Source organism: Phocoena phocoena, chromosome 10 (assembly GCF_963924675.1).
Source record: "Phocoena phocoena chromosome 10, mPhoPho1.1, whole genome shotgun sequence".
Classification (NCBI taxonomy): domain Eukaryota; kingdom Metazoa; phylum Chordata; class Mammalia; order Artiodactyla; family Phocoenidae; genus Phocoena; species Phocoena phocoena.
This window is the reverse complement of record NC_089228.1, coordinates 60,379,405-60,393,710: the sequence shown is the minus strand read 5'-3', so window position 1 is coordinate 60,393,710 and position 14,306 is coordinate 60,379,405. Positions and strand designations below refer to the sequence as shown.

At 40.9% G+C, this 14,306-nt stretch overlaps 1 protein-coding gene across 1 annotated transcript in view; it reads left to right on the top strand.

Moving 5' to 3' along the window:
- Positions 1-7,922, top strand: part of PRIM2 (DNA primase subunit 2) — a 308,700-nt gene extending 300,778 nt beyond the window's left edge. The window contains exons 12-13 of the mRNA XM_065885111.1: positions 963-1,031; positions 7,303-7,922. Of these exons, the coding sequence (XP_065741183.1) occupies positions 963-1,031; positions 7,303-7,524 (291 nt within the window). The 3' untranslated portion in view covers positions 7,525-7,922. The remainder of the gene's footprint in view (positions 1-962; positions 1,032-7,302) is intronic.
- The last annotated feature ends 6,384 nt before the right edge of the window (positions 7,923-14,306 follow it).

Genomic DNA, 14,306 nt, shown 5'->3' with positions numbered 1-14,306 from the left:
AATAATGAGGATAGCAAGAATTTGAGACTTCATGTACATTTCTTTTTGTCATAGGAAGGTCAGCCTTTTGAAAAGGGATAGAAATTAACATTTCTCCAGAATTATTTTTTCCTTCATTTGAGGCTGTCTGTTAATTTAAGCATTTTACTGTGTTTTATGAACAGGCCAAATATATATTCTATTTATTTGTCAGGGGAGGTGATAAAGGTGATAAAACTTTACGAATTTCAACTGTTATTGCAGCCTACTGAGAAGGATGGGAGTTTGTGCTGTTCTGAAGAGATTACATGAAGTAGAATTGGATAGCAAATTGTATTTACAAAAGATAGGATGATGTTCCTAATAGGTGGTCAGAATAGACTATTTACTCTCACATTCTGCTGAGCTTTACTAGAAATAACTTCATTTCAGAAAAGGACAAATCTGATTGAAGGCAAAAGCATTCCCTCTCCACAGATACTCATCCAAAGGGTTTACATTAAATTTTTCTGATGGGCACACAGCTGTATTTTATGCTGTATCTGTACAAACTGGTAATGTGGAAAGTAAAAATCTAAATAGTATACTTATTGCTTCATGCAGCAACCATTTAGATTACTAGATTTATACCTACAGTTTTGGAAGAGGTGTTGCAATATGATATTCTGACAATAACTGTCAAAGTCATAATACTAGGATCTGTTTTCATCTTGTTGTCAAGGTAAAGTTACTGAAATTCACATTTGGTAGGTCAGCAAGATCACTTACTATCTCTTGTCATCAGTGGTTTAATGCCAACCTAAACAGCTACTGTATGATGTCAACATTATCACAGTGTCCAGGCTGCAGGGGTACAGCATGCTACATGATTTAATGCATTTCCTATCTGGAATGAAGATTATGAAAAGGCTGGCAACCAGGAGCTACAGTGGTTTAGAAACTTAATTTCTAATTTTTCTTTCACTTTTTTCCCTTCATTTTAGATTTTGGATTTAGTAAAAGGGACACATTACCATGTAGCCTGTCAGAAGTTCTTCGAGATGACACATAATGTAAGTAAATTTTTAAACTTTATAACCTGATCCTTTGTCTTTTGTTACTCTGTGTTTCATTCAGGATTTTTTGCTGTAGCAGTAGAAACCACTCCAGCTGTTTTCAGTGGAAAGGGAATTATTACACAGTATGAGGTTGCTTATAGAAGGGCCAGGGAATTAAGCTTGGATGCTACAGAACCAGGAATATTGTAACTAAGAGAAGCTACATCCTGAGAAAATCTTACTATGGCTGCCACCCACCACCCCACTGCTAGGGATAAGACCAAGGGTTGGCAAACTTTCTGTGAAGGGCCAGGTCGTGAAAGTTTGAAGCTTTGTGGTCCACGTGTTCCCTGTCACAGCTGCTTCCATCTGCTGCTCTTGTGCAAAAGCAGCCCAGACGGTGTGTGAAGGCACAGGCATGCTTCTGTCCCAGTAGAACTTTATTTACAAGAGCAGATTCTGGGCCGGACTGGACCCACAGGCCTTAGGTAACCACTTCTCAGAGTAGGTCTGGAACACTGGCTTCAGCTGTCCAGAAGAACCAAAGGCTTTTGCCATCTTTCTTGTAGAAAACTGGATGCTTTTACTTGTGGTTGCCAACTCACGTTGCCCTAATCTAGTTCCCAAGTCTTGTGTTTATCTGCATGGCGACCTAGGTTATACAGTGGACCCCTAGCTGCAAGAGAGTCAGGGAAACGTGTTTGGTTGTTTTCTTGCCAGCCTCCTATACAAAAGGCCTGCTAGTAGGTCCTGAGAGATGTAAAGCATAGGTCACAAACTCAAGAGTCCTGCAGGGGTCAGGCAGATAACCCAAAAAAGTGAAACTACCTGAGATAACACCACTGAAGAAGTCATGCTGTTAGAGACGTTCACATTAACAAGTTTTAAGGCCGTGTGCAGGCCAACAGCACATCTGCAGGTCGACTTAGCTCACAGACCCCCAGTTTGCAAGTACTGGTCCTGTTCATGGCTTCCTAACCTAGGAAAGACAGCCAAGAATGCACCAGAGGTCCATGCACCTCTTGAAACATTTTTTTCTCTAAGTACATATGTGCGTTTTTGGAGTCAAGCATTTATCAGGTTTCAAAGGGATTCGTGACCTTCCCAAAAAAGATGCTGCATGTATTGAATTCATCATCAGCTACCACGATGTGCTGAGTTTTTTTTTTTTTTTTTGGCCTCGCCGCACAGCACGTGGGGTCTTAGTTCCCTGACCAGGGATTGAAGCCGTGCCCCCTGCATTGGAAGCGCGGAATCTTAACCACTGGACTGCCAGGGAAGTCCCCACAATATGCTAAGTTTTACAATCACTTTTACGTTTTCTGGTTTTCATGAAATAACTTTTCTTTCGTGGTTATATAATTGCAGAATTTCTTACATATTTCATAGCAAAAATATAACATCACTGATAATAATGAAAATAATAATGGTAATATCAGCCAACACCTACAGAACCCTTCACATGTGCCAGGCCTAGCAGTTAGTGCTCTGGACACACTGGCTCCTTTGGTCCACACTGCAGACCACAGCTGGGCATGATTTGCATCCCCATCATGACAAAGCTTAGAGAGGCTGAGAGCCTAAGGTCCTAAGGAGTGGAGTCTAAATTTGAACCAGGCTGTCGAGGACCTCGTCTAGAGCTCATGATCTAACCCTGACTGCTGTTCTGTAAAACCTGGGACTGTATTTGTAATAACAGCTGTGGAGGCCATTAGTATTTTCCTGTCTGTCTAGATTCATGATGTAGCCTTCATAGTTTATGTGAAAAACAAATAGGCCTAGTGACTCTGCATGATGCCCTAGGGACCACAGCTGGCTAGTGGGAGGTCTGGAGCCAGAACCCTGGTCTGGTCTGGCCCCTGGGTCCAGTCCTCTTACTATTACACCTAACTGTTGAAAACTGAGTTTGTGACATCACTAAAAAGTAAGAAGTGCTTTTTTATTTCTCCAATATGCTTTTGTAGCATCTCTCCTATTGATTATTCCTGCAAGAGTATTACTACTATAGCCAGTTTTTAAAACTTGCCTTAGATTAATGAAGATATTAAAAAGACATATGTCTAAATCCTCCCACATATAGAAGTAGTCTACTTTAAGCCACATATAAATCAAGGGAATAAAAAGGCTGTTTGCATCCACTAGATGTCTCACTATAGATTTTTTGTTGTGAATATGTCTCTTTGCTTATTATTTTTTCTAATTTAATTTAAAAATAGAATCTATTTTTATTTCATGTTGCTGCCATTCTCCTCGCCCCACCCCAAAAAAAACTCCTATGTTTATTTTCTTGAGGCCTCTGTGATTAAACTCACTTTAATGAAAGTTTTGAAAATGAACCAGTTAACTGATAACATTTACAGCAGTGCTGCAGTGGTTCCATATGGCTTTTTTGGTAAGACCAGCTGCTTCATTATAAGGTGTCATTGCAAAACCTCTTGATTAAAACCCAAACGTCCCATAGGTAAAACAGTATTGCTTCCAGTCCTTCAAAATCCACATTTTCTGTGGCAGAAATATGAGACCTATGTTTGTGTGAAGGTCATTGTGTGCAGAACATGCTCATTCCAAGCTCATGTTTGAGAGAGATTCACTTGGTAGATATCAAAAGCTGGCCTGCTTGAAATCTGTTTTCCTCAGTATTTTTAGGGAACAATGTTTTATATTGAAGTGAATTTTTTTTTCTTTTGGCATACTCCATTTGTAAATGAAAACACTAGGACTTGTGTAGATTAAACTCTGGATTTTAATTGAAAAGTTTCTTTAGAAATAGATCTCTTTAAGCGCTGAGTCATTCTGAATACTTATTTTGCAAATAGCTGAGCATAATTCTCTTTTCACCATAGATATCTTGTTAAAATCTATCACACATTTTCCTGCAATCTTAAATGGTATATACCAAGTACATTTAAGCTTTGTAATCATCACTCAGGATCATTGTGGAGATCAGTTAAAACCCTGAGCCGGGAGCCCCACCGTCTCTCATGCGGGTCACTCACTGCAGTGCCTTCCTGACTCCTTTCCCAGCAGCTGCACACATGCACCTGCCCAGTTCTTTCTCCTCCACACAGCTGCTAGGGTGATATTTAAAACAGAAAAACCTGATCATTTCAGTAACCTTCATTTAAAAAAAACTTTAAAAGCCTTCCCCATCGCTCTTCAGGTGAAATCCAAAATTTATAATGTAGCCTATAAAGGGCTCCATCCTACTTCTTTCTTCTACCAGTCTTGTTTTAGCTCTTTATGGTACTGTGGGCCTTCCAAGATAACAGGACAGAATGAAGATGCATCACAGAATTTCCCTCTTCCAGTATTTAACAAAATGTACAAAACATAATAAAAAAATCATCAACCACAAAGAAAAAACATCACCATAGCAACCAAACAAGAAAAAAGGCAAGGAAAGAAACAAGATTCATATCAAACAAAATTGTGAAAATTCTCACTTAGTATTTCCATATCTAGAATGCAGCAAACTGAATATTCCTTTTTTTTTTTTTTAATGAGGAGTAAAGGAAAGCTGCTGACTTTGAAGCAATAATAAATGAAATGTGGCATTTAGATGTGGGTAAATCTCTTTCTCTATTCTTTTTACTAATTTTAAAGTAAAATCTATTTTAATTCTATTTGGTTTATGCTTCTCCCCTTCCTCCCTAAAAATCCCTAATTTTATTTTCCTGAGCAAAATGAAAGATACCTTCCTTCAGGCAAAAATAAAAGTGAAAGAGGGAAAACACTCAAAAGAAAGAACCCATCCTAGAAGAAATACAATCCAGTAAACAGAAGGAAACTCTTCATAAGTTCATCATGCTACCAGACATCTTAATAGATGTTTGGTAAAATGAGCTTACTTAACAAAATGAGTTAAGAAAGGGTGATTGCAGACCTAAGAGAGAAATTGAGAAACATGACATCATACAGAACCATGGTTATAGGCCCTCATTTCAAGACCCCTGGCATTGTTTTAGTTGGTTAATAAAAGTATTAATTAAAATGGGCAGTCATTTAAAAATGTATTTTTTAAACATTACATTTTAAAGGTAAAACATTTGAATGCCATTTGTTTACTAATCTTTTGCTATTAAGGGCAGGGTCTTTTGTTTGAATGTAGGTTTGGGATTGGAATTTGATTTCATTTTTTTTCAAAAACCATATGCATACTACACCATCACCAATTTCCAGTTTTGGTTTCTTTAAAGTGGAAAAGGAACTTAATTATAATACAAAGCAATCTGATCTTTCTCCCTATCTTTGGGAAGTTCGGTTTTGTTTTCTTTTGTTTTAAGTAACTTGCCTTTCCTGAGTCTTTCCAAGCATTTAATTTAGATTTCATAGAACCAACAACTCTTTCTTTTTACACTCCTATTTCTTTGGTTTTCCTCATAGCAACCCTATGACATAGCTGCTATTATTACCTCCATTTCATGGGGGAGGAAACTGAGGCTTAGTATAAAGATTACCATATTTCATTTTGTCCACACTGAAATCTAATCATTCACTTTAATCCGCAGAGTCATCTTCTGTGATAGATATATTGACACTTTTAACAACTTGAGGCAAGGTGTAGAAAATACCCGATATGTAATTAAGTATCACAAAAGGTGCTAGCTTCTTTTTGCATGAAATGACACCACTGTGTTTTTTATAATCTTTATAGACAAGTTTATCTCTAAAAATAATATTTATAATGATATGATTGTAAGTTTGTTTGACTTTCCATAAAACCTCTTAAAACAGATTTCAGAGTAACTAAGTGAGCTAAAGGCCTGAATTCTAATTCAGACAGATCCAGTTTCTGGTGCTCTATGACTTTGCCTAAACCATGTAAAAAATCTCTTTGGGTCTCAGTTTCCTAGTCTGTACATGGAGAAGATCCAGTTTAAAGTATTCCCTACATCTTTCCAATCTCTAATATTCTCTATTTATAAAAACCATAAAGTCTTCTGATTGAAACGTGGTAGGCAATAAACTTACTTTTCATGGAACACTTTGTAAAATGCAAATTTTATATTGAATCTCCCAGTTTTTTAATGAATTGGGTGAAAAACAATATAATGAAGAAGTTCACAAATGAGTCCGTTGTTAATAAAAAATCCTAGATAAAACATTCAGGCAACATTTTGAAATTAAGCAGCAAAGTAGCAGGTAAAAAATTGTTCTTAGTGATCTGAGTAGTAACTCTTAAATCAGTGTGTACACTACCAATCTGCTATACACTGAATTGTTATAAAAGTATTGGTCTGGGGCTTCCCTGGTGGCGCAGTGGTTGAGAGTCTGCCTGCTGATGCAGGGGGCACGGGTTCATGCCCCGGTCCGGGAAGATCCCACATGCCATGGAGTGGCTGGGCCCGTGAGCCATGGCCACTGATCCTGCGCGTCCGGAGCCTGTGCTCCACAACGGGAGAGGCCACAACAGTGAGAGGCCTGCGTACCGCAAAAAGAAAAAAAAAAAAAAGTATTGGTCTAACATGTATCAACAAGTGACTAAAGAGAATCCTGAGGTTCTGAAGTAAGTTTTAGAAAAGACCTTGTTTCTGTTTATGGGTCTACCTGTTAAAAAGGTTCATCCTGAGCTGTGACGGTAACTTTTAACTCCCTGCTAATCCATTTTAATCTACCATAAGATTACACATATCTTTAATCGCATCACTTCCCTTCTTAAGGAATTTTAGTGACTCTGTGATGCCTACAAAATTAGGTCTAGGCTACTTACCCTGGTTGTCAAGGCTCTCCGTGGTCTGGCCCCAGCCTGTCTTTCCAGCCTTATTTCCTGTTACCCCCTTTCTGTGCCTTTCACAGCAGCCCACCTGCACTACCTGCTTCCCCAGACATTCCTCTTCACCCTGACCCTGGAATCCTGCTGCTTGATTCACCCTGGACCTCATTATCCCAGCTTTTCACTCTCTCACCTTTCCAAACCCAACTCATCTGGAAAGATCCTCCCTCCTTTTTTCGTGTTTTTCTTTTTTTTAAAACAAATATTTATTGGCCAACAAGATGCCAGGCATTGCTTGGATGTGCCTTTGAGCCGTCTGAGGTGGCAGGTAGGAGTTGGGTGGGGAAGCAGAGCCAAGTGCAAGGGGTCTGGGCTGGACGTAGAGCGCAAGATTCGTAACTGTCAGGCAGTGGCTGAAACTCCCTGTGAGAGAAATCATGTAAGCAGTGGTTTGAGTGTTTTGAACAAGAATCTGTGTTTCGTGTATTGAGTAGGTTTTGAATGAGATCTGGGCGGTTCTTGACGTCCCTTTATTTGTACTTTTGTTACGTATTAATTTGCTTGCCTGTACAGGTAGATGATTGTGGCTTTTCTTTGAGTCATCCAAACCAGTTCTTTTTTGAGAGCCAGCGGATCCTCAGTGGAGGTAAAGACTTCAAGAAGGAATCTGTCCAACCAGAAACGCCCCAATCCAAACTGAGTGTCCAGAGAAGCAAGGATGCATCATCTGCTCTGGCTTCGCTCAACTCCTCTCTGGAAATGGATCTGGAGGGACTGGAGGAGTTGCTTCAGTGAACGATTCTTGGGCAGTTGGTAGCCTGTCTTCCTCACTAGTTTTTATTTCCTACTTTACGATTTTATCTTTTTCTTTTTTGTCTGCTTCTCCCTCCACCCGACCCCCTTTCATCCATCCACACGTTCACGCGCTTCACGGGAAGGCCACCTTGCAGGTAAAAACAAAGACCTCGTATATTTTGCTGTGACAGAAGAGAAGAGGAAGAATTTCTTTTGAAATCTAACGCTTGAATGGTGTGATTTAAGTCCCGTTTTAGGAGATAAAACAGCTTTCTGGACTGGTTACAGTCCCCTAGAAACAGTACGACTAAGAACAGCTTTTATTTTAACACTTAGCACTGTAATGTTGACCCAGGCCTTTTCTAGACCATTTTTGTTAATAAATATCAAAATGTATAATGAGTGTGTCTGCGTCTAATTGTGAGTCATATTATGCCTTAACAGAGGAGATATTATCTCAGCTTTTAAAGTGGTATTTGGGAATATGCAATGTATTGCCTAATCACCAGTGAAGATTTTAAACTGTTTTTCCTTTTTCTCTTGAGTTGGTCATTTGAGGTTATTCCATGTCAGCAAGGAGAACTTTTACCCCTTTGAGTGGTAGCAAACTTTACTGAAGTGAGTTGTGACTCAGGAATTAAGAGAAACAGAATGTGTACAGTCATACTGTTAACAAATAGAAGGATTTTATTATATAAAGTGATGGTCCTCCTTATCCACTGTCGTCTCCATTCACTCGGGGAGAACACCCCATCACTAAGGTGAGAAGGCTCTAAGGAGAGTCTGCAGTGTTTCTTCATTCCACTCCTAGCTTCCATACCTCATTGCTTCTGTGTGGTTGCTGTGAACTGCCAAGTAGGTTTGGTAAATTCATCAGCTTCAGTGGTGAATATTCCCATATTTGTAATAATGCCTGTTTTGGTGCCAGCAGTGGAGTTGGTGGATGTTGTGGCTGGTCCCAGGGGCACTGGATCAGCACCCTGCTCTCTGTCTGCCCTTGGTGAGTGACTAACGCACCGTGTGCCTGGAGAGGCCCTGATCTGACACATTTCCTCCCTGTGGGCTCTGCTCACTCACCCAGAGGATTTGGACTTGTAGAGGGGAGACCCAGGTTGAAATGTAACCTGTCCTCACCTACTCCCTTGGGTTATGTAAAAACACGATTCTATGCAGTCCTCTTTTCCTGGGGAAAAGGGCACTTGCCCTTTATCCTCTTTTTTTTTTTTTTTTTTTTTTTTAATTCTTATTGGAGTGTAGTTGATTTACATTGTTGTGTGTGTTAGTTTCAGGTGTACAGCAAAGTGACTCAGTTATACATATATCCACTCTTTTTGCCCTTTATCCTCTTGAATCACATGAGACACTGTATTGCATTCAGAGAACTGGACTGTTAGAAGAACTACATTCTAAGTCCTGTGGGAAACTGCAGCGATGAGAAAAGGATTTAAACAGGGTCAGAGCATCAGAACCTAAAAATGTCAGCTCATCAGGTTTTTATCTTAGGCTGCTGAGCAAAGATTTCTTGGAATATTTAGTAACATATAATTAAATGAGATATTATCTGAACCTTTGCTTGTCTTTTGTGAATTATTACCTAGTTCAGAAAATAGTGTTATTCCACTACAAATTACCTCTATAAATCTCTCCCTTCTGAAACCATCTGCTATTCCTTGTATCATGTATAATTCTCAGCAGGAATCCAATGACTGCCGACCACTTCATCCATGGACTGCAGAACTACGCCCTTTTTTTTTTTTTAATGTTAAGAACAAGTGCTTCATGTGGCTCTCTTAACCACAGAATTAAGTTAGTGATGGAAAGCCAAGCATAGAAAGGTAGGTCTCTGTTGTATTAGAAGGGAAAAACAAGCAGCAGTCTTACTACTGTAGCTCAGTGAGAAATCTTAGGACAGGGTATTTCATATCTGTCACAATGCAAGGCTCTCTTTTTCTCCTGCTGCACGTTCTCCTTTCTTGAAGTGTGTGTGCCCACCAGCTAACAGATCAGAGCCCTCGACAGCAAGCAGATGTGTCTGAGTTGACTATTTTATCCTAGCAGCCTCAAGAACTTGAATGTTTTGTGTCTAGTCAAACTCCAAAATAAAACTAGTTTAAATATTAGTTGTATTACCAGTTCCATTTCTTTGTAATAAGGCTTGATCTCCTGTCATGTATTATACAGAAGAATATATAAATATTTTGTGAAGTGTATAAATTGGAGGATAGGGGTTAGAGGTTTATGTAAGAAGATAGACATTAATGCCTTTTTGGTGGTTTGTGGACTTGGAAAAAGCAATTTATTTTTCATGCTTCACAGGTCTACACAATTTTGATTGTTTTCTTTGAAAGACCTGTTTGAATCAGATGATGTAGGAAGAACTCAAAAGAAAAATCAAAAGCCAGCAGCCTCTTTTCAAAACAGTAGCCAATGAAAAAGAATATGGGCCTTCCGGATCTTTTAACTTCTGGTCTTTTATTACCTCTTCAAGGAGGAGAGGCTGTACGATTGTCAGAGACAAAAGAAGAGACAGTCGAAGCCAGAGACCAGGTTGGAAATTTGCACCTGGTAGAAGCACTGACATTGTGGAGATTCTATCCCATTTCTTTCATTTTGTTTTTCACTCTGCCAAGACAGTATAAAACTCTTAATTGCAATGTGCATAAAAGAACACTAGGAAGATTTTAAGTAAACTTTTTAGGAATACTTATTATAGTTGTGAAAGTGAATAGTCACAGATTTTGAATGAGAGGGAGCAGAATAAAGCAATGGGAAGGATCTTTAATTCATATGGAATTTTAAGATGAGCGATTTCTCTCTGTAAAAGCATGGGGAGCATTTGCTTCTTACACTTTGCTGCCTTACTGATACTCAGGGTCTTTGCAAGCAAACTTCTGTAATTCTTTGCAAAGAAGAAAAGAAAACTTCTGGGATTTAAGCTTGAAAGGCGAAATGAGACAACTCTCAAATTCTGGTTTGGTTAGAGTCTACTGTTTGCAAATTTAAGCAAGGTCTTCCACAGGCATCAGCTTGACATTAAATTTAAGTGTGCATTAAACAGAGTTGACAGCCGTGCTGAACATGAAGCTCAGTCTGAGGACATCTTTACAGCTGGAAGGGAAAGAAAGTCGAGAAGCCTCAAACCACTGTGGTAGTTAGATCCATTTGTTAACTTCTTTTCTAATGTTAGCAAAGGGAGGAGAGAGAAGGCTGGCAGGGAGCCAGAGGGACTGGAGCCAGGAAGGCAGGATGCTGCTCCCAGAGGAAACTGAACAGTCAGGGAGGGCCCTGCTGCAGAGGAAGGGGCAGCCCTTTCAACGCACAGACAGGGGCACTGTGTGCGAAAGGTGCGTTTTGAACAGGTGTGCGGGTTTGGTTGTCAGGTGCCCTGGAAGGTGCACAGCATTACCTGGGAATGGGCTTCCCAAAGACACTGTCTGCCCAGAGGTAGTGTTTCTCACAAGGGTGTCTAACTTACATGCAGGTAATCACCTATTTACCCAGAATGTCTGGCCTGCTTTTCAATATGGAGCTTCTTTTTGACAGGTAGCTATTGTCCTGGTCTAAGGCTTTTCACTCTAATTGGCATTGTAGGCAATTAGCTCTGTGATGCTATGGAAATCTTGTCACCTGTAGGAAATTATCTTCCCACTTATCTCACCTTCCTGACAAAAGTGATACGATTTCCTGTTATTGGATTTGCTTTCTGTCCCATAAGCTTTTTTTGTCCATTCTTCATGACATTTTATTTTCTCCAAGAATTATCACTGTAGAACCTTATCAAAAGCTAAAGAATATGTCTGTACATAGAGCTTCTGTATTTTCCCTGAGCCTTCAGGTGCAAGACTGTTTTTGAACGTTGATGACAAGGTAGTGAAACAGCACTGCTAATAAATGCATGATGGATTTTTCAATTCAGCCCTGTTTCTAGGTATTCATTCACCATAATGGAACGATGAGGCTCTTTGAGGGGTTTTGGTTTTTTGAATTTTTTAATTGAAGTATAGTTAATTTACAGTGTTGGGTTAGTTTCAAGTGTACAGCGCAGTGATTGTTATACATATATTCTTTTTCAGATTCTTTTCCATTATAAGTTATTACAAGATGTTGAGTACAGTAGTAGGTTCCTGTTGTTTACCTATTTTATGTATAGTAGTGTGTTTGAATTTTTACACTGAAAGCATGGAGAGAAAGTAAATTCAGCAAATAATGCATTTAATTTAGAATCGGGGGGGGGGCTCCAATCAAGATGGTAGGGTAGAAGGACATGGAACTCACCTCCTCCCACAAATACATCAAAAATACATCTACAAATGAACAGTTCTCACAGAACACCTACTGAACACCAGCACAAGACCTCAAACACCTGAAAGGACAAGGAAGATCTCCACGTAACCAGGTAGGGTGAAAGTGGGGGTGGGGGAGAGGAAGCAGGGTGGGACCTACGTCCCTGAGAGGGAGCTGAAAAAAAGGAAAGGTTCTCGCATCTGGGAAAACCCTGTCACTGGCAGGGAGATCAGCCAGGACAGAAAGGGAGCTTCAGGGGCTTAGAGGAAAGTGCAACAATCAGTTTGTTGGGCAGGCAGAACAGAGAGAGACCTGCACAGACAGTGCAGGCCACCTTCCTGTGTGCCCCAGCCTGAGATGCGCATCCACTGGTATGGGTAGGGACTGGGTGCTGGAGTCGGGGCTAGGAGGAAAATCCCAGGGAGAGGACTGGGGTAGGCTGTGCAGAGACAGCCTGAAGGAGCTGAGTGTGGTATGACTAACCGACGGTGTATGTGGAAGAAGCCTGGACCCTCTATAGAAGCAAAGTGCTGTTGTCAAGTGGCATGTGAAGGGAGGGGTGGGACGTGCCATAACAGCCTCTTTCTCCACATGCTGGCCCCTACCTCCATGGGCTCCGGGAGTGCACAACCCAGCCGCCACCTCGGCAGGTGCCCACACCCCAGCTGCTGCCTGGCCAGGCATCCACGCCCTAGCTGCTGCCTCGGTGGGCTTCTGTGCCAGCCACCACCTCAGCAGGCTCTGGGAGCAGGTGCCAGCAGGTTGCCCACACTCAGGCGGGGCTGAAATCATAGTGAAGCCCCAGGGGCTGCGCAACTTAGGAAATCAGGGCGGAAATCTTCCCATGGCTGCACAAGCTGCAGATTTACACCTCCACCACTGGCTTTGTAAATTCAGCACCTGCGGGACATCCAAGCAGACAATGGGTGCCCCTGCAGCTGGGATGGGTCTGGCCTTAACAGCTGTGGGCTTTGTGGTGTGTGCACGCAGGGACTGGGCCACGGCTGGTCTGCTTCCACAGCTCCCATGGTGAGTCAGGTGCACGACTACTACAGGCCTGGGACCTGACTTCAGTGGATCTGTGTTGGTGGCCTTCTGAAAACAATGCCTGAGGGACATCAGGTCCAATTGCTGACATTCCCATGGTTGAGGTGAGGCCAAGAGCAGAGCCGACAACAGTGTACTTTGTGAGCCTGAACAACAGGTGACAGGTGGCACCACAGAGCACGCTCCCCAGTAGACAACTCTGGGGAAGGAATTGTCAGTGGATCCTCTCCCAGCAGGAGCGCTCCAGTCCTGCCTACCTCATGCCTCAGCTCAGAAACAGATTTGGAGCTTCTACTCCAACAACGAGGGAGCAGACCCTGCCCCCCGACAGAGCTGTGACAACCACAGAGCAAAGAAGAGGCCTGCTCAATATCCAGTGCAGACTCTCTGGTCACTACAACACCAGTCACAACCTCTATCAAGGGGATAACGGCCAGCACATGCTGAGGAAGGAGGTGGCAGGCATCCATACTAAAAACAGCCCTTGCACCAAAAATATTAAACTCACACAAGCTACACAGGGATGCTCCTACATAAAAATAGTCCTCCGAGACCACAGTAGATAATTGTTTCTCCTAAACTCATAGAGTAAGAGAAATATAAGTAAAATGAAGAAGCAGAGGAACCACTCCCAATTTTAAAAAAAAGATCCAGAGAATTCCTCTGAAAGAACAAAAAGTGAAACAGACCTCTTCAGTGTGACACCAAGTTTAAGGGAGATAATGAAAATACTGAAGGAATTAAGAAAGGCTATTGAGAGAAAGGCAGATTATTGTAAAAAGGAACTAGAAACTATAAAAAGGAACCCCAAAAATAAGAAAACTTATTTGCTGAGACAAAAGCTGAACTAAAGGCAATGAATAGCAGAATGATATAGTTCAGGAGAATGAATAAGTGATCCAGAAGATAGAATAATGGAAATGACCCATTCAGGACAGCAGACAAAAAGCCAAATTGCAAAGAAAAAAAGCAAGCAATATAAGAGACCTATGGGATAATATAAAGTGTGCCAATCTATGCATAATAAGTATCCCAGAAGAAGAAGGTGAAACGGGGATTGAAAATGTATTTGAAGAAATTATGACTAAAAACTTCCCAAACCAAAAGAAGGAAACAGATATCCAGATACAGGAAGCACAGAACGTCCCAAACAAGATGAACCCAAACAGACCTACACCAAGATATTATAATTAAAATGACCAAAGTTAAAGAGAGGATTTTCAAGGCGGCAAGAGAAAAAGTTAATTACAAGGGAACCCCCATAAGGCTATGAGCTGATTTCTCTACAGAAATATTGCAGGCCGGAAGGGAGTGGCAAAATATACTCAAAGTCCTGAAAGGGAAAAATCTGCAACCTAGGATACTCTACCCAGCAATATTATCATTTAGAATAGGAGAGAGAAAGAATTTCTCAGACAAGCAAAAACTAAAATACAGCAATACTAAACCTA